General features: G+C 35.2%; 1 protein-coding gene across 1 annotated transcript in view; it reads right to left on the bottom strand.

Moving 5' to 3' along the window:
* Positions 1-224: 224 nt before the first annotated feature.
* MEI4 (meiotic double-stranded break formation protein 4) overlaps positions 225-19,831 on the bottom strand; it is a 293,732-nt gene continuing 274,125 nt past the window's right edge. Inside the window, exon 5 of the mRNA XM_044674540.1 lies at positions 225-494. Coding sequence (XP_044530475.1) covers positions 225-494 — 270 coding nt within the window. The remainder of the gene's footprint in view (positions 495-19,831) is intronic.

Raw genomic sequence — 19,831 nt, 5'->3', positions numbered from 1 at the left:
GAAGTGTGCATTTACAAGAAGTCAGCTTTACAACAGAGGGCCAACATGGCTTCCATATTCAATTGCATATAATTGTTAAGCTAAGTAGTAAAGCCAAATGAGTAATTTCATTACCCAGTCCATATTTGTAATACTGAGTCTTTAAAAATAATTATTCTGAAAAGCTTTCAAGCACAAAATATTCCAAGCACACCTTCAACAGATTTGAGAAATATGATCAGTGCCTAGGGAGGTGAGTTATTTTCAACAGTTCTTATCTGAGTTGAGTTCAAAAGAACACCCACTCTCCATATGTATAAAGTAAATAGAGGGAATTCATCTGAAAGATGGAGAATTGTTTGATCAAGTTGCTCAAGAAACTTTTTGGTCTCCTGTTCTACAGGATCTATACTTGGCATGTTAGAATTTTTTGTTCCTTCTTGAAGCAGCTGTTCTAGAATCCAGAAGAGAGAGAAAATGTTCTCATAGCACGACAGGTCATATCTGGATTGGACCTACAAATAATAAAGAAAAAATTAATCTTGGTGAAAATATTGTTATAGACAAACTCAGAAAACTACAAGGAATATATATTCTCTGTACCTCATACTTTGCTTTGTGAGAGCAAAAAAGAAGGGAAGACAATCTCTTGACTCAAGAATCACATGATTTTAGGGTGCTCCTTTTTCTGTACATTTTTGTATTGCAAGATTCCTTTCTCCTCATTTGCCATTAGAATGATGCCTAATTTATTCTTATCCTTTCCCCCTATCTCAGAATGACAGCCAAGTAATTAAAGCCAATTATATCAATTTAAAATAAAGTAGGCAGCTCTGAGGAGGATAATTTGAAGTAGGTTCATAGAATGCACTTTTCTTTGTATGAAACAGAGTTAAGGTTTTGCTATATGAGGCTAACTTTGATTCTGTTAATATCTATGGAAGTTGGGAGTGGCTTGCCTGTTTATGGGCTTACAGTGAAGATTATGATTGAAAATGAAATAGACTATAAATATTTTACTCTTATTGATGTTGTTATATGTGTATACTGGCTGCAAGTGATGTAAGGCTAGGAAAGGTCTGCAAAGAGGATGACTAAAAGCACAAATTTTTATATCTACTGACATCTATGTAATGGCAGAAAATGGTTTCTTCATATATTTATTTATAAAGAGAACTCTCCATCACGGAAGTCTTTTGAATCTACCAAATGTAATAGCACACAAATGAAATGCTTTTTTCTCCCTAATAGCCAAGAAGAATGTGTAGTGATGGAATTAGAACATATACTATTTTGAACACAAATATAAATAGCCAGTCCCAAATGTCCATACCTTATACCTTCCTTCATAGATTTGTTGTAAGAAAATCCAAATAGTGTCAATTAAAAAAATAAAAATGAATAAAAATTAAATACTTGAAGTAAACACATGATCACAAAAGATTATTATTTTTTTTTAAACCCTTACCTTCCATCTTGGAGTCAATACTGTGTATTGGCTCCAAGGCAGAAGAGTGGTAAGGGTAGGCAATGGGGGGTCAAGTGACTTGCCCAGGGTCACACAGCTGAGAAGTGTCTGAGGCCAGATTTGAACCTAGGGCCTCCCGTCTCTAGGCCTGGCTCTCAATCCACTGAACTACCCAGCTGCCCCCACAAAAGATTATTTTTAAATAACAACTTATTTAATAAAGTGATTTCCCCATAATAACAGCATGAGGTTGGTCCAGAGCTCTTTCCTATATAGCGCACTATCAAATAGAAGGTTTTAAATTATTGGACATACTAATGAATGGTCAAACAAATTAGACACCTGTTGATCATGATCCTTAATCCACATTCTTAAAAAAGTATAAAAATATCATATTTTAAGTTACATTTTTGTTCATTTTTTTAAATTTTGTTTGTTAAATTCCCTGATTACAGCTGAGCAACACCTCCAAATGCAGCTTATCTATAGTCATCATTTCAGATAGTATCAAAATGGAAATCACAAGTTTTTCTGAATTTGTCCTTTATGTTTTTAAGAGGTGTCAGGGGGCTATATTTTTGCACTGAACTCCAAAGATGTTAAAAAAAAAAAACAAGAGAGCACACACTTTTCACAAAAGTAGTCTTTTGTCAACTTTTTTACTGATATGTCCGTACATTTTTGTATGTGTGTATATATGTGTGTGTGTTCAAGAAAAAATGTATTGAAAAATGTAAGTTTTTTAAGATCCCACAATAGGTTCTTGGTTGAAATCTGGCCTCAGACACTTCCTAGCTGTGTAACCCTGGGCCATAAACTGCATAATGGTGAGAGACAGATTCAAAGTTAAGAATATGTTTCATATTCTCCTTAAGTAATATAATGGCTCTAAGACCCTTGGAATGTCCCTTATTTTCTCAACCTCCCAGAGAATTCCCTTAGCCTACAAATTGCAAGGAAGGTGGCGATTTGCAATGGGAGGGGAAGATTGTCACCCAGAGTTCCTGGCAATAATGAAATCACACACACACACACAGAAATACTGAATAGAAAATATACTAAAATATTCTAAATGCCATAATGTACACATTTAGTTTTATATTTAAAGTTTTTATTTATGCCTTTTGTTTTGGTCATTTTCATTTCAGAATATAGTCTTCTCCTCTGCCCAGTTAGCCTTCTCTTGAAACAACAGCAATAAAATTAAAAAGGAAAAAGCAGTTCATCAAAACTAACATATTAATCAAGTCTGATAATATATGTAATGCCCCATCCCCAAAGTTTCCTATTTCTTCAGAGAAAAGTGTGAAAAGGAAATTTGCCCTTCCCCCTTTCCTCTCCGTGTACCAGGTGTCGGGCCTGGAAACAAGGCCTGCGTGAGGGAGATCGTTGGGTAGATCAGGTCATGAGGACAGAACGGCAGCGGGAAAATGTGGCAGTAGAATCAAGAGGTCATGAGTCCAGGGTGGGCAGGATGATTTTCTCCTGCAATGCCCCTTTGGGTGGTACAGGCAAAATAGAGAGCCATGGTTGGCTCCTGAGATGTCACATGTGAGAGTTAGTGGGTGGAGAATAGGTGTGATAAACTGAGGCAAGAGAAGATTTCAGTCTCTTCGCTTCAGTGTTTTTGAAGTGACTGGTCAACCCTGTGAGTGCGGTTAGGGGCCCTCATTGAGGCCACAAGCTAAAGGGAGCAATAGGGAATGTACCTCTTTCTATCTATTTCTCATCTTTTGCTTATCCAAGTAATTCTAATAGAAGTATTCATTTAAGACCAGTCTCTTAATTTTAATTCTTACAAAAACATGTTACAATTTTTAAAATTTCTTTTTTGAGAATAAACAACACCACATTTTTATACAACTTTAATAGAATAAATAACAGAAATTTTATGAACCTCTTACTAATTCTTGGTTTAGAATGCAAAAGAAATCGTTATGTTTAAAATAAATCAGATAACAGGCTAATCCAACATTTAATTCAACCTGAAAATGAGATTTTGGCACTGGCATTTTTGTTTCCTTCAGAAAATTTCTCCAGAAAATATACTAGAGGAATTCATCTGCAATTTCATAGTTATCTGAAAGATTTATTATACTTTTCTATTATTTATATTCCTTAGTCTATCTAGCATGTCAGGGCTGGTGAAATCTATACTGGATCAAATCTTCCAATGGATGTCTCAACTAGTTATTGTGGGTATTCTTTCTGTAAGTTATATTTCATCTATCCCTGCTCATCTTGTATGAGTCCTGTTCCTGTCCTCCCAGAATTTAATCATAGGTGATCTACCTAATATTCTGGGAGTTTTTCTCACTTTCACAGAGGCAGCTTGGTGATGTAAGGATAGATCAATGGACTTACTGTCTAACTGAAACTTACTTGTTTTGTGACATTGGGCAAGTCACATGAGCCTCAGGTTCTTCTGTAAAAAAAGGCCAATGATGAATAGTTCCTTCTTATAAAAGATAGTTGTGAAGATCAAATGAAATTGCATATGTAAAATATTCCCTAAACACCAAAGCTTTTTATTATTATTAATTTCTTTTGAAACTATGAGGAGTATATGCCAGTGGATCAAGACTTCCACTGGTTAGTTGTTTTTTGCCACAAGGCCAGAATACCATCTTTTTTTGCTTACCTATCTCACTGACATGAATTATTCTACTTGTTTTGCATAGTTCCTTGTTTGTAATGTATTGCAATCTGTTCTTTACCTAGTATGCATCTCACTATTGCCTTTTGGGTTAGAAAATTTCAATTCTTTGAGAACTTAATGTTCCATGACTGATTGGAAAGTGGTGGAGAATACTGTATCAGAAACCTGGCATCGATCCTGTTATGGATTCTTTCTGATGAATATGGTAGAAGGACAGACTGGTCATAGAATGAGCTAAATGAACCAACTGGAAGATCAAGTTGGAAGGATCATTGAGGGGTAACAGCCACACTGATCTATCTCAAGCTACTATAAATTTCAAAGGCCTGCATGATTTCATCTATCTGGCTCCCTCTTTAATTAATCATTCTAAGGTTAACCAAGTGAACTTCTCCAAACTTTGCAGTCTTTAGATATCAGATTCTTGCCTTGACAATGGGTCACTAGCTATTAACTTCTAAAAAAACAACAACAGAGTAAAATATTTAGCATTTGGAAGATTTAGAGAGAGTGTGGATTAAGGATAGATGTTACTGAAATTAAGTCCCTGGAACATATTCAAAGTTCCTCTTTTTATGTAACCATTCCCTTTTTTAAAAAAAAAATCAAACAAAATCTTTACCTTTAGTCTTAGAATCAATACTGTGTATTGGTTCCAGAGCAAAAGAGCTGTAAGATCTAGGAAATGAAGGTTAAGTGACTTGTCCAGGGTCACACAATTCAGAAGTATCTGAAGACAGATTTGAACCCAGGACTTCCCATCTCTGTGCCTAGCTCTCAATCCACTTAGTCACCTAGCTATCCTCATAACAATTCCTTTTAAAATTATTATAATAGTAGAGGTTAGATGGTATCCATAGCTTATATTGGGCAAAATTTTGAAGCAGGTGAAGTTTGTGATTGGTATCTCTTGACCTCTTCCTCTTTCTCTTCCACTATCTCCCTCTTTTCCCTAACCCTGTCAACATACAAAGCACTCATGCAGTGTATCTCAATATAGAATCCATCCTTGGCTTTTTCTCATCCTTTACTTTTCATAAAAACATTCATCCACACCAGTTCGATATTCTTTCACCTTAAAATCCTGATCTCTACCACATAACCTGATAAATTAATTTGTCTAACTTAGTGTTAATAGCTAACAGTGGCTACATTTACATTTTAACAAAGGCCTTAACCCTAGGAAGTAATGAATGTGAAATTACTTGAGGCATTTGTGGCAGACAAGTAGATGAGAAGCTTCTGAAATGTCACCCAGTAGGAGCCTTCAGCTCTACCTGCCAGTAGTGCTTGGCACTTCTCTTTATTAACGTAGGAACATTCAAAATGTTCAGATGGCTCCTGTCAAAGTAGATTCTTAAAATTCTCTGGGACTGCTTTTTATTATTTCTTTCCTCTAAGAATCTAGCTTATATCAGTGTTGGAATTTTTCATTTGTCCATTCATCCTGGAAGCCTAAAATGTCGCCTGTAAAGATCAATGATTGGATTGCAAGGGGAGGGTGGTCATGGTGATTGTCTCAATTTACTGTGAGAGCTACAAAATAATGATTTTGGGAACTGGATGATGCTAGTTGTAGCTCAGGTTTGCATATGTACTATCCATGTGATGTTGTGCAAACAACTTAATCTTACTGAGCCTCATTTTCCTCATCTATAAAATGAAGATGATTAAATTAGATCTTTATGCTTCCAATTTTAACATCCTCTCATTTAAAAATTCCTAAGAGAAGATGTTATCTTCTTTCTCTTAAATCTTTTACAAGAGAAGGAATGTATATTCCTTTAAAATAGTTTGGGTATAATCTTACATAGATGATCTCTTAGTTCACTTAAACCTATTGTATTGTCCTCAGTTGCTGTAATAAGAAAAATAATGTTAAGATGCCACTTTAATTTCTCTAGTAGCAAAATAACAACTAAAATTCCAAATGTACTATTTTTTAAATTTGGAAGTTTGTGATTTCTGCTGGAAACTTTTATTTGAAAATATAATACTTCACTAGACACAAATTCATATAATTTTATATCTTGTTTTAATATCTCATAAATAATATTCATAACATTAAGCTGGGCATTAAAACCTACTCAGCCAGAAATGACTAGGAAACCAAAAGTCAGAGGATCACCAATATGATTCTGGTAGGTATCTTATAATATTTCAAGTACAAACTATGAGTAAACTGAAGCATAGAAAATTTAAGTGATTTGCAAAGGGTCACCCAGCTAGGAAATATACGATGCAGGATTTAAATCCAGGCCTTCTTGACTTCAAGCAATATTTTAGTAGTGCCTTATCCCCTATGACATGCTGTTTTGACTAGTTACCTAATAAAAAATACATTTAATTAACTAGTGACTATTAATCATGATAGTCAGTTTTTAACTGGGACAATTGTTTCCATGTTAAGAAATATCATTTGCTCTTAAATACTATATTAAATATTATATTGGGATACAAGATTTTACAAATGTAAAGTTGGAAATATATGATGTCTTAAGGAGAAAAATCTTATTAGTAGAAAAAATATGGGTCATGTAGTAAAAATGAAGAACAACTGATAAACACCTTTTCAGCTCCATTGTCCATTTCGGCTCCATAACGTCAGGAGGATGTAAGGTAGATGATCACCATGTTGGGTGGACACTGGGTCAAATTTATGGGTACATATGATCAGGCACTTCCCAAACATGCATAGGAAGGGATATAACCTCTGTCTTTGGAGCGAATATCTACATTAATGAGATTATAGATGCACTGTAATATTGGAGTAAGCATGGGAAATCAATGCAATATTCAGGAATTGGATGATTTTGGTTATTATTTTATCTTGATTTTGGGAAGAGTCTCTAGTAAAAATTTATAACAGATAAGCAGATAGGGGTTTCTTATCAAGGAAAGCTTGTTACATTTACATAGTAAGGTACATGAATCAGAATGTAAAAATAAGCAAAGGACATGCAGACAGGCAGTAAAATACTCTGAAATAAAAAACTGATTCACAAGATGTTTAAACATACTTTTACATTTAAAAAATTAGTTACAAAAACAAGGCCTCAATGAAAGAGAAAGCAGAACACTGTAGGAAAGAAAAATGATCATAGAACAAAGCCAAATAGTTTGTGATACATAATAATTTTTCTTATGGTTATACTCTTCAGTTCTGATTACCTCAATGGCTTCTATTCTGAATAATACAAAACAGAAGCACTGAAAAAATCTTTATTTTAAAGATCTCTAAAAATGAATCACCCCAATATTTTCAAAAGGAAAAGTTTATGTAATAACTGTCACACTTTTTGCCAGCAGACACTTTGGCACAAATTACTTTAGGTGAAGCTTTATATGCTTTTGGCTATGGATCAACATTTTAGAGTTGAAAAAGGACTTTGTGGTTTATCAGGGCCAATTACTACAGTGGAAGAAACTTGGCCTCAGAGAGGTTAAGTGACTTGCCTATAGTCATAGATATATCAAATAGAACTAAATAGGAATTGGAATTGGGGAAATCAGGAGAGCCTTTAGTCTACCTGGTGGGAAGGTCCCTTGACAAAAAGCATTCACAACTGGAGGCTTCTGGTTGGTGTTCATATATGTTCCTTGATCTTCTCTTCCCCAGAACTGAGGGTTTTATTAAAGAAAATGCATGGACATGCATTATGACACTTTTGAAATAAATACTAAAAGTATAATTTTTTTTCATAAGTCTTGGACCCTGAGCCAAGTATTGGACAGCACTTGGTAGAATTTAAAAGGCATGATTCTGTTTTCATGCTCTCTCTCCTTATCTGTTAAGCATGACTTGACCTGAGGCTCTCCCTTTGATTTCCCAGGAAAGTAGAGGGAATCAGTATCCCCCAGCAGCAATAGTGACTTCATGGCAGTGGAAGCATGTGCTGTGTGGGTGTACTTGAGCGTACATATATCAAAGTATACTTCTGTACTGTCTTCCTCTTCCAGAGCATAGGTAGCCAGTCATTATGTGAACTGTACTTTTAAGTTGAGAGACTGCCTCCAGAGTTCAAGAGTTCCTAGGTTTCTCAGGTTATGCTGACTGCTCTATAGGAGAGGAGATGACCAGCCTCAAGAAAATGAGTTGCTGATGCTAGGCTGGTCAGAAATTAAATCATGAATGAACTGCCCAGACTGCAGATGTAAGGGGAAAGTGAAATGCCTGTTCATGCTTTAAATATCTGACAATGCACATTTATGAGTTATTTACATTTTTTTTAGCATTTCTTTGTTTGGAGACACTAAATAAAACTAACTCTTAGTGATATTCCTAATACTTTTGGGGGAAAGGAGACAAGAGGCAAAGCTATTTTTTTAAAGAAATTGTCTTTAGATTTCTATTTCTGATTACAAGGGGAAGAAATTGTAATGTGTAAAAGACAAGCCTAATGACTTTTTTTCTTTTCAATAAACTAGCATCTGCCCTCTTTCTTTGGTGTTAGGGGAGAAGGGAAGATGGGGAAAAAAGCTAGCAAATGAACCTGGCTGAGAAACACTTAACAAGTCACTTCATTTCTCTAGTGAATTTATTTATCTGTAAAATGGGTGGGTTCAGTCCAAGAAATATTTTTTTTGTTTTTAATTTTGTTTTCAATTTTTATTCTGAATATTTTCCCATAGTTACATATTTCATGTTCTTTCCCTCTTCCCCAAACCCCCCAAACTCCCTTAGCCAATGCACAATTCCACTGGGTTTTACATGGTTCATTGATTAAGACCTAATTCCATATTATTGATAGTTGGACTAGAGTTATCGTTTAGGATCTACATCCCCAATAAAATCCCCATCAGCCCATGTGTTCAAACAGTTGTTTTTCTTCTGTTTCTCCTCCCACAGTTCTTCCTCTGAATGTGGCTACTTTTCTTTCTCATAAGTCCCTCAGCTTGCTCTGGATTCTTGCATTGCTGCTAGTAGAGAAGTCTGTTATGTTCGATTGTACCACAGTGTATCAGTCTCTGTGTACAATGTTCGCCTGGATCTACTCCTTTCACTCTGCATCAATTCCTGGAGGTCTTTCCAGTTCACATGGAATTCTTCCAGTTATTTATTCCTTTGAATATAATAGTATTCCATCACCATAAGATATCACAATTTGTTCAGCCCTTCCCCAATCGAAGGGCATTCTCTCATTTTCCAATTTTTTTGCCACCACAAAGAGCATGGCTATAAATATTTTTGTACAAGTCTTTTTCCTTATTATCTCTTTGGGGGTATAATCCAAGCAGTGCTTTGGCTGGATCAAAAGTCAGATAGTCTTTTTAAAGCCTTTTGAGCATAGTTCCAAATTGCCATCCAGAATGGTTGGATTAATGCATTAATTTCCCAACATCCCCTCCAACATTCATTTTGTTGTCATTTTAGCCAATTTGCTAGGTGTGAGGTGATACCTCAGAGTTGTTTTGATTTGCATTTCTTTAATTATTAGAGATTTAGAACACTTTCTCATGTGCTTATTGATAATTCTGATTTCTTTATCTGAGAATTGCCTATTCATGTCCCTTGCCCATTTATTGACTGGGAGATGGTTTGATTTTTTTGTACAATTGATTTAGCTCCTTGTATATTTGAGTAATTAGACGTCTGTCAGAGATTTTTGTTATAAAGATTTTTTTCCCAATTTGTTGCTTCCCCTCTAATTTTGGTAGCATTGGTTTTGTCTGTACAAAAACTTTTTAGTCCAAGAAATATTTGTTAAGCACTATGTGCATAGCGAATGATTCGTGCATAGAAGAGGTTCAAATAAAACACCAGATGAGGCCTGAGGGGGAATGACTATTACTGAATTATGTAATCAGAATAATCTTCATTATTGCTTAAAGAATGGGTAGAAGTGTTTAATCTATAATGTTCCTAGTAGAAGCACAGAACACTATAGGCTCAATCTAAAATGTTCTTTACAGCTCTAAAATATTAATGTACTATGGCTAAATGTTCTGTTTATTTAGGAATGGAATCTAAGAGAATCACAGAATAACATGAAGATAATTGAAAAGTTGTTGTTCTACTGTCCAAGTGCCAAATTAGCTGGGAAATGAGATAACTGCATTTATGTACCACATTATTATCTTTGAAGCTGCTTCTTTATACCTTATCTTGTCTTTGCTCTTAAGACTACGTATATGCTAAAAAGATGCATTTGTCTCTCTGGAGATAAGAGTAAAATGAAACTATATTTGTGATTAAAGACTTACAGAAATAATTTGGGGATTAATTTGAAGTTTCTTAGAAATTAGTTTTGAACTTGAAGGAAGATGTTTGGAGACAGGTCTAACTCAGGTCACACTAATTGTTCAGACTTCATACTGGCACACAATAAAACACAGATCAGATAATATCAAAGAAAAAAGTTTATTTAACAAAAACATGAAAAGAATATTCAGGAAGGATACAAAATTTATTCAAATAAAACTAGCTATCCCAAATGGGATAAACATTGGACTTACCACAGACTCAGAAAATTCTCTTCAACAAGCTTCCACTGTTTGACTTATTCTTGGGACTGAGCTTACTTACCAGAGAAGCAGGACTATCTATCTTGAAGACCCAATGGGAATGAGTCTAATAGCAGGTATTTTCTTCTTCACTTTTAAGATGTGAGTTTTTAAATAAAAGAATCATGCCAAAGTTCTGATTTGGTGGGAAATGGATCAATTTTTTTAAGGCTATTCTATAAGAATACACATATATAAACACTTATGTTATCCAAATTAGAGTATAGAACAGTGGTTCCCAAACATTTTTGGCCTACAGCCACCTTTCCAGAAAAAATATTACTTAGGCCCCTGGAAATTATTTTTTTTTATTTTAACAGCAATTAATACGAAGATAAATGCACCTGTCGCCATCACCTCTCTCCCTAGATTGCAGCAGCACCCACCAGGGGGCGGGTGCCCACTTTGGGAATCACTGGTATAGAACTTCTATTCTGATAGCAATTAAGACTAACAAGAGGCTTTTAAGTTTAAGATAATTTTAGATTTGAGGAAGGATTAGCTTTCTGGAGATTTTCCTTTCCACACAAAGATCAAAGTGTAATCGTTAAAAATGGTTTGACTAAATTTATGAGTTAAAGAGAATTACTGTGGTCTCTGTTTATAAAAATTAAAAAATTAAACTATGATTATTTTAGTAGTTTTATTACAGTAGGGTAGAGATAGTAAAGAGGGAAATGTAGGAAGGGGTAGAAAATATTGCCTAACCAAATATCCTATAATTGCCTATCAGAAAAAATATAGCTCAACTCTAACAAAGGCTCCCTCAGGTCCAGATCTCTAACCAGGAGTCACAGTAGTCTCTTCAGCAAGACTCTTACCAGCTCATAATCAATCTCCAACACAGAGACACCAATGCAGAAGTCCTCCCTCAGCAAGAGCCACCAAGGCAGCAGAATGAATCAGAATGCCCTCGGCTGGTTTTTTTATAAGCTGTTTTCTCCACCTTACTTCCTATCTCTCTGGTTTCTCCTTCCTTTCACTGTGGGCTGGTCTATCACTTCTCAGGAACCAATCACAGCCTTTCAATTTGTCTAGCACTGCCCAGTGGGGACAGTGCTTGTGGTTTCTTAGGAAGTCTTTGTTAATGACTTACTAAGTGTTAAGTAGGGGTACTTTAGGTTCTTGATTAACTTAAAAAAGACAAAGGTAATAAAAATTCCCTTTCAAAAGGATTATCTAAATTATAAAATACTATTTTAAAATTCTCAAACATCTTTGTAAATAGAATGAAAAATCAGTCAACAACAATTTATTAAGCTCTTACTATGTGCCCAACACTGTAATAAGCAATAAAAATAAAGATAAAATATAAAAATTATCTCTAAACTCAAGGACTTTATAGCTTAACAGAAGTTGGGACAGGGGCACAACAATATGGAAATGACTAGTGATTTACAAGGTAAATCTAGAGTTTATATTCAAGGTAATATTAGAGAGAAAGTCACTAGCAAATTGGGTAAGGGTATATGGGGATCAGGAAAATTCTTCTGTAACTGGGAGCATTTGAATTAGATCTGTTAGAAAGCATAAGAAGATGTTAGAAACATGAATAGAAAAGTGATGCTAGCTGAGGTTAAGATATTGATGTAAAGGCAGAGAACTGCCTGAACTCTCCTATATTATCCTTAAACAACACTAAAATAAACCTCAAAATGAATTCTGGAGCAACAGAACCAACAAAAAAGACAGGATGAAACAATTTTCTAGCCCAGAGGTCATCAGGTAAAAGTCTTCATTGGGGTAAGTGGAGCACAAGATATGCCTGGCAAGCTAGTAAGGAGGACTTGGGGTGCCTGAATAGACAATTGTGATTTCTGGGGCTCTCCGCTGGCACTAGATTTGAGACTCTGGTGCATTGCCCATATATGGTTCCAGGTCACAGCCTAAGGGCAAAGAAGAGCAAAGGCAGACAAAAGTATGTGGCCACAGATGAATGGGGATCTTAATCATAGTTCAAGGTTGGAGAGAATGCTTGTGACCTCTCACAAACCAGATCAGGAGAGCATTGAATATATCTCTCCTTAGATCATACCACACTATAAGAACTGAAAACATGTAGACACTCAGAAACAGCACTGAATACAGCAGCACAAAAACTCTGAAGCTTGGATGCATAACCCAATTTGAAAATTAAAAATCAAAGAAAGAATCTTGAAAGAGTAGCAGATAACAATAACAAAAAAAGAACCCAACCAAAGAAATTTATAATGGTGTCAGGAAAGATCAAAATACAAACTCAGAAGAAGACAAAAGCAAAAAAAGTTACAACCAAAGACTCGTAAAAAAGAAAATTGGTTTTATCTCCGTAAAGAATTCCTAGAAGAGCTCAAAAAAGGATTTTTAAATCAAATAATTAAATAATTAAAGCAGAGGGGAAAATGATAAAAGAAATGAAAGTGATTCAAGAAAAATCATGGAAAAAAAAGATTCAATAGCTTTGTAAGAGAGTCACAAAAATATTGAAGAAAGCAGCAACTTAAAAAGCAGAACAGGCCAAAAGTTTAAAAAGGCAAAATTAAAATCCACTGAAGAGGTACTCTCAAAAACACAAAATTGGTCAAATGGAAAAAGCAGTATAAAATTTATTGAAGAAAACAATTTATTAAACATTCTAAATTGACATATGGAAGCTAATGACTTCATAAGACTAAGAAAAAATTTAGAAAATCAAAGAAATGAAAAAAATGAGATAATGTGAAAATTTTAATTGGAAAAAGAATTGTCCTAGAACAAAAGTTGAGGAGAGAAAAACTGAAGAATTACTGAACTACTGAAAGCGAAGATTAAAAAAAGAGCCTAGAAGTCATATTTCAAGAAATTATCAGGTAAAAGTGCCCTGATATTCTAGAAACAGAAGATTAAACAAAATAGAAATTGAAATCATCCATCAATCACCTCCTGTAAGAGATCCCAAAATGAAAACTTCCAGTATTATTATGGGAAAGTTACAGAGCTCTTAGGTCAAGGAAGAAATATTGCAAACAACTGAACAGAAACAATTCAAATTGTAGAGACAAAAGACTTAGCAGATTCTACATTAAAGGGTATAATATTCCAGAAGACAAAGGAGATAGAAATATAACTGAGGGACCACATCAAACCTATTATATTTGCTAATATGTCAGCAAAGGAAAATGACAAATTTTGAGAAGGTTGTGGAAAAACTGGGGCTCTAGAGAAGTGTTTCTGAAGTTATACATCCATTCTGGAGAATTATAAAGCCACGCATACCCTTTGACCCAGCAGTACCACTCACTAATAGGTCTATATCCCTAAAAGTTTTCTTTTTTAAAGGAAAAGAATCTAGATGAACAAATATATTTATAGCAGCTCTTTTTGTGGTGGCAAAAGAATTGGAAATTGAGGTGATACCAATGAATTGGGGAATGGCTGAACAAGTTGAGGTATATGTTAGTGACGGAATACTACTGTTCTATAAGAAATAACGAGTGAGATACCTTCAGAGAAACTGGAGGAAAACTGATGCAAAGCGAATAAGGAGACAAAGGAGAATAGTATACACAGTAACAGCAATATTCTACAATGATCAATGAGCTATTCTCAGCAATACTATGATCCAAGACAGTTCTGAAGGACTAATGATGAAAGGTTCTTTCCATTTCTAGTCCAGAACATAGACTCTGAGGGAGTCTGAATACAGATTGAAACATACTTTTTTGTTTTACTTTTTTACATTTTGGGGGAGTCTAATTTTTTTTCACAACATGACTAATATGAAAATATATTTTACATGACTGCACATGGATAACCTATGTCAAATTGCTTGTTATCTTAAAAAGGGGTTAGGGAAAGGAGAGAAGAAAATAATTTGGAGTTCAAATTTTTTTAAAGTGTGAACACTTGCTTTTAAAGGTAATTTAAAAAATAAAACATTTAAATATTAAAAAGAAAGATGATGAGCTAACTAAGGTAAACTAAGAAACAGTTAAGGAGGGAAGAACATTACGGTCAGGGGAGCAGTTACAATGGTGTAAAGATGGGAGATGAAAAATTCTGGGTGAGGGAAAAATAGTAGTACAATTTTGATGGATTCTAGAGTACATAGAGATAAGTATGAGAAGATTGGGAAAATAGTAAGGAGACAAGTTATGGTGAGCTTTGATTGTCCCAGGACTTCATATTTTATTCTAGAGGTAAAAGAGCCATTAACATTTACTGTTGAAGAGGTGACAATATGCAAATCTAAACTTTAGTATAATCACTTTGGCAGCTGATAGATAATAGTTAGGAGTAGGGAAAGACATGAGGCAGGAGACCAATTAGAAGGCTTTTGTAATGGCCCAGGCAGAGAGTAATGAGAGCTTGTACCAAGTGGTGGCTCTGTGAGTGCAGAAATGTGAATGCGTGTATAAACTAGAGATACTGTGAAAGTAGAAACTATATGGTTTGATCCTGAGGATGATCTGTGAGCCTGGATGCCTGCAATGATGGTGGTGCTTTTTGATAGTATCAGGAATACTGGGAAGAGTGCAGGCCTGGAAATTAAAAGTAATGTATTTTGTTTTAGACATGTTGAGTTCGAAATACAGATGGAACACCTAGTTTTAGGCAACAGGTGATACGGGACTATATTTTAGGACAGAGACGTGGATAAATAGTGTTCTGAAGAATATCTACAAAGAGATTCTTGAATCTAATGACACTGATGGAGGCATGAAATGGCATTGGACAGATTTATGGGGACTGGGCCCTGGTCTGGGCACCTGCATGTATCAGGGGTCTGGACACTTATCGGGACTCTGGCTCCCTCCAGTGATCAGCTATCAGCTGTAATTCCATTAGTTTCTGCCTGTGTAGAACTACCCAGGGGTGCTTCTCCATCTCCTTCAGCCCAGCCCAGCTAGGGCAGGAGGCAGGGGGACCTTGATTTTTCTCTACAAAATCCTATCCTCCACTATTCATGGAGCTCCACTTCCACCAGCCTGAGATGAACAGAGCTTGAGTGACAAATTCTTTTGAAGTGAGACTGAGCCCGGACACATCACTGAGAGAGTGTGTAAATGCATGCACCCTCTCACACTCACACACACTTAGATTTTCTCTTTTTATTTACATGAACATTATGTATCAATATCCTCTCTTGGATTTTCAAGCTCACACTCCAAGAAATGTCCTGAATGCCTCCTAGCATGCTCTGACCTAGTCCCTCTTAGAGTTTACATGTACACAGAAGCGGACATGCATGTGTATCCTTTATTCTTTATAATAAATATATATTCTTTATACTTTATATACCTTACATGTCATACATACACATGCCACCATATACCTACACATATACAAATAATAAGAAGGCCCAGGACAGGGCACTTTGGGAGCCCTTCATGAGGAGTGAGCATGGTATGATGAAGATTTGCAAGAGGCTGTTGATGAGAAATGTTCCTATAGAGAGAAAGAGAAAAGGATAGAGAGAAGGAGGATCTTGGAAGAAGGTACTTGAATGTGTCAAGCCCTTCACAGATAAAGAAACTGAGGACACAAAAGGCCATTCCATTTTCCATTAAAGTGAATAGAGGCAACTTTGAGGATGCTGTTTCAGTTGAATAACGTAGGAAGCCAGACTCCCAAGGATTAAGAAGTCAGTATCCTTGAGCCATATTTCAGGCCTTCTGAAAGAGGATTTTATTCTGCATCATCATAGCATTCTAGAAAGTATTGTTTTTAAATGTAGACTTGTTAACACTGTCTGCAAGGAAGACATTTCTTTAAAATAAATAAACAAATCTAAGTTAATATTTTGGCAAGAGGAAACTATTTAGAGAGGATTGGAAAACTCTCAGAAGTAAGGAAGAAGAAAAAAGGCATGTGTCTCCTCTTTGAGGCTTTACATTAGACACATTTGACCTACCAAGGTTCCTCCGAAACTGAAGCTCAGAGGCGACTTATGGGACTAAGACTAGTTTTGAACATTCTAGGAGGGACTCAACAAGGTTTTTACTGCATCTTAATTAGACCAAACAGAGATATATCTGGGCCCCATTAGGGCCATTAAGTGGACCTAAAAATATACATTCTCATGGACCTACCTCAACTTCCCAAAGAACATGAAAACCATTTAAAAAATAATTTGCTACTTAGTGGTTAATTCATCCAAATAGTCTCCTCACATACTTAGGTGAACACAACATGAAAGTATAAGCAAGGCTTGGAATGAGGAGGTTAGTAGCCTTTTCAGGTCTAATTATTCATTTCTCTTTTTTAGTCTCCTCTCCAAGCTCCCCTCAGGACAGCAAAACAGGGAAGAAGTAAGCAAAGGCAAGTGGCTATTTCAGGGTGGGGAGGCATTCAAAGATTTCAGTAATTAAGTCACTCTCATCAGACAATTAAGGCAAAGCATTTAAAAAAAAAAAGAAAGAAATCATCATTGTGGATCTAAAGCATAGATACTGGAAATAGAAACATACCAGATGGCTATTTCTGAATGAAAAACAAATCCCAAATAGTCAGTCAGGGAAATCAGCAAGAAATGTTTCTTCTTCAAATATTGAAATAAAGATTATTGAAGACACCATCCAAACCTGCCCAGCCAAGCAGAAGCCAGAAGATAGATTTCTGAGAGCGGCATCAATGAATGCCCAGCCAGGAAAAAGCCAGAGGCTGGAAACGAAATTGCCTGGGGGCTGCTCAACAAGCACTCAGAAAAATCTGTGGAGGAGAGCATGAAGCCCATCTTTTACAAAGCAACAGATCCAAGATCCATCGGCAACAATGAAGCAAACCTATTGTAAATGATCAGGGCTGCTCCAGTAATTTTGTTTAGAGGCTTAAGTCCAAATTTGATTGGCCTCAGGTGTCCCTGTAATTATATCCCCAAGGATCACTGGTTAGTGTTGAATTCCTAGAAATGAAAGGTAGTCGAATTTATCCCACTTTCTTCTTACACATTAATATTCTTTAGCACATTAGAACTGCATTATTATTAAATATAAAATTGCTGAGTTAAACTGTCTCATAGGGCAAAGGAAAACATTTTTTAAATCCCTTTACATATAAGCCAAATGTGTATTATTAAAAAACACAACTAAATATAAGCTTTTGTGAACTTGCAGATCTCTCTGGTGTTACAAGGTACTTGGATTCTGTAAGAAGAATGATTAGATCCTAAACGCTTAGAGAAAGAGAAGACTTCATTAACTACTGAGAGAGTGCACTGGTCTTGTAGTCAGTAAGACCTGAGTTCAAATCTAATCTCAGACAATAGCTGTGTGACTCGTGACAAGTGACAACCTCTATTTTCCTGTTTCCTCATCTGAAAAATGGGTTAAATAATAATGCCTATTCCTTGGGGTTCTTGTGATGATTAAATGAGATAATATTGTAAACAATTTGCAACTCTTAAAGTGCTATCTACTGGGTCAGATATTTTAGCTTTGTGGTCACCAGCATCTGGCAATACAATAATGAGAAGGTAGTTACCTCAGGAAAGGCTTCCTGAGCTGGTAGCAGGCACTATAGGGACAGCAATATGTGATGAATAGAAGAAGTAAAGGGCAGACTGCGTTAGGAGATGGGTCCTTTGCAATCTGTGATGTAGTTTCTGACAATGAAGAGTAATCGTGACTGGTAAAAGAAGTCTTACAGATTGACTCAAAAGAGGATAGAAGTAGTCTTATGAGTAAAATCAAGCAGTAACTACAGAAAAAAAAACAGAATTAGAAATTATTATGGCAAATCTATATGCCAGAATAAAGCAAGTAATGATCTTACTCATATTTTATATACCCATAGTTCCATTGGGATTTCTCAAAATAAAACTGATATAAAAACAATGTAAAAGCAATTTAGAAGATTAATAAATATATAAAGCATTTATCAATCCACTAGGTAACATCAATCTATGTGGACCTTTCAAGCTCTAAAGTTTTATGACTCAAAGAATAACTGTCATTGATTTAAAGAAGTAGTTTAACATAATTTAAATAATACATTCACATGAGATATCTGGGATATCAAATGTATCACCTTAATGCATATTATTAGCATTTTATAGACAGGTTCATATGCTTAGTTTCACAAATAATTTTCCTAATATAACCTTTAACATTTTTATCAATGACTTGGATAAAGCATAGATGAAATGCTTATCAATTTTTCAGATGAAATAATTATAAGAAAGGTATAGCTAACATATTGGATGATACAGACAAGATCAGAAAATATCTTGACAAGTAAATGTTGGGCTAAATCTAATATCATATAATTTAAAAGGAATAAATATCTAGTCTTAAAGTTAGGTTCAAAAAATTAACATTTTATGTAAAAGACTGGGGAGTAGTAATTTGATATTTTTCCTGAGAAAGATGTGGGGATCTTAGTAGAATTCAAACTCAACATCAGTTAATGATGGCAGCCAATAAATCCAATGCAATATTGAACTGAATTATATGAGGCATGTCTACTTCTGCGAGGGGAAGGTTGAGGTACCCAAATAATAAAGTTTTACTATTTCCTCCTAAAACTCCTGGAACTTTGTTAGGAATGTTACTTGATGCATATATTTTAGTTATCTAGATGTAATTTCCTTCCTTATCTCTTTTGATTCAATAAATTTTTACTTATGCTTTGTCTGACATCATGATTGCTATCCTAGTTTTTATTTATTTATGTATTTTTACTTTAACTGGGGCATAATAGATTTTGCACCAGCTCCTTGCTTTAATATTTGTATATATCCCTGATTTAAATGTTTCAATGTTTCTTGTAGGCAGCATATTGTGGGATTCTGGTTTTTAATCCACTTTGCTATTCTCTTTTGTTTTAAGGATGAGTTCATCCCATTCACATTCACTCACAGTTATGATTAATAATTGTGTTGCCCTCCATCTTATTTCTCCCATTTATCTTTCTCTCTTCTTTTAGCTTTCCCCTGATCACAAATGTTTTGTTTCTGACCACTGCCTCCCATAATTTATTCTCCTTTTTGTCTCACACATTACTTCCTTTAATACTCCTCCCCTCCTACTTGATTATGTGGTAAGGTAGGTTTCCAATGCTGACTGAGTGTGCAAAAGTTATTTCCATTTTGAGCTGATGAGAGTAAGGCTCAAGTTTTGAGTGCTACCCCACTTTACCTATCTTCTCCTACACAGAATTTACTAATTATTTTCTTCCTTGGGCTTTTATGTTTCCTTTTCTATTTTGCCAATTCCACTGTTTAATGAGTTATTTTCTTCAGTGTTTTCTTTTTTGTTTGTGGT

Source organism: Gracilinanus agilis, chromosome 4 (assembly GCF_016433145.1).
Source record: "Gracilinanus agilis isolate LMUSP501 chromosome 4, AgileGrace, whole genome shotgun sequence".
NCBI classification, from domain to species: Eukaryota; Metazoa; Chordata; class Mammalia; order Didelphimorphia; family Didelphidae; genus Gracilinanus; species Gracilinanus agilis.
The sequence above is the reverse complement of the archived record's forward strand: the minus strand, read 5'-3'. Positions and strand labels throughout refer to the sequence as shown.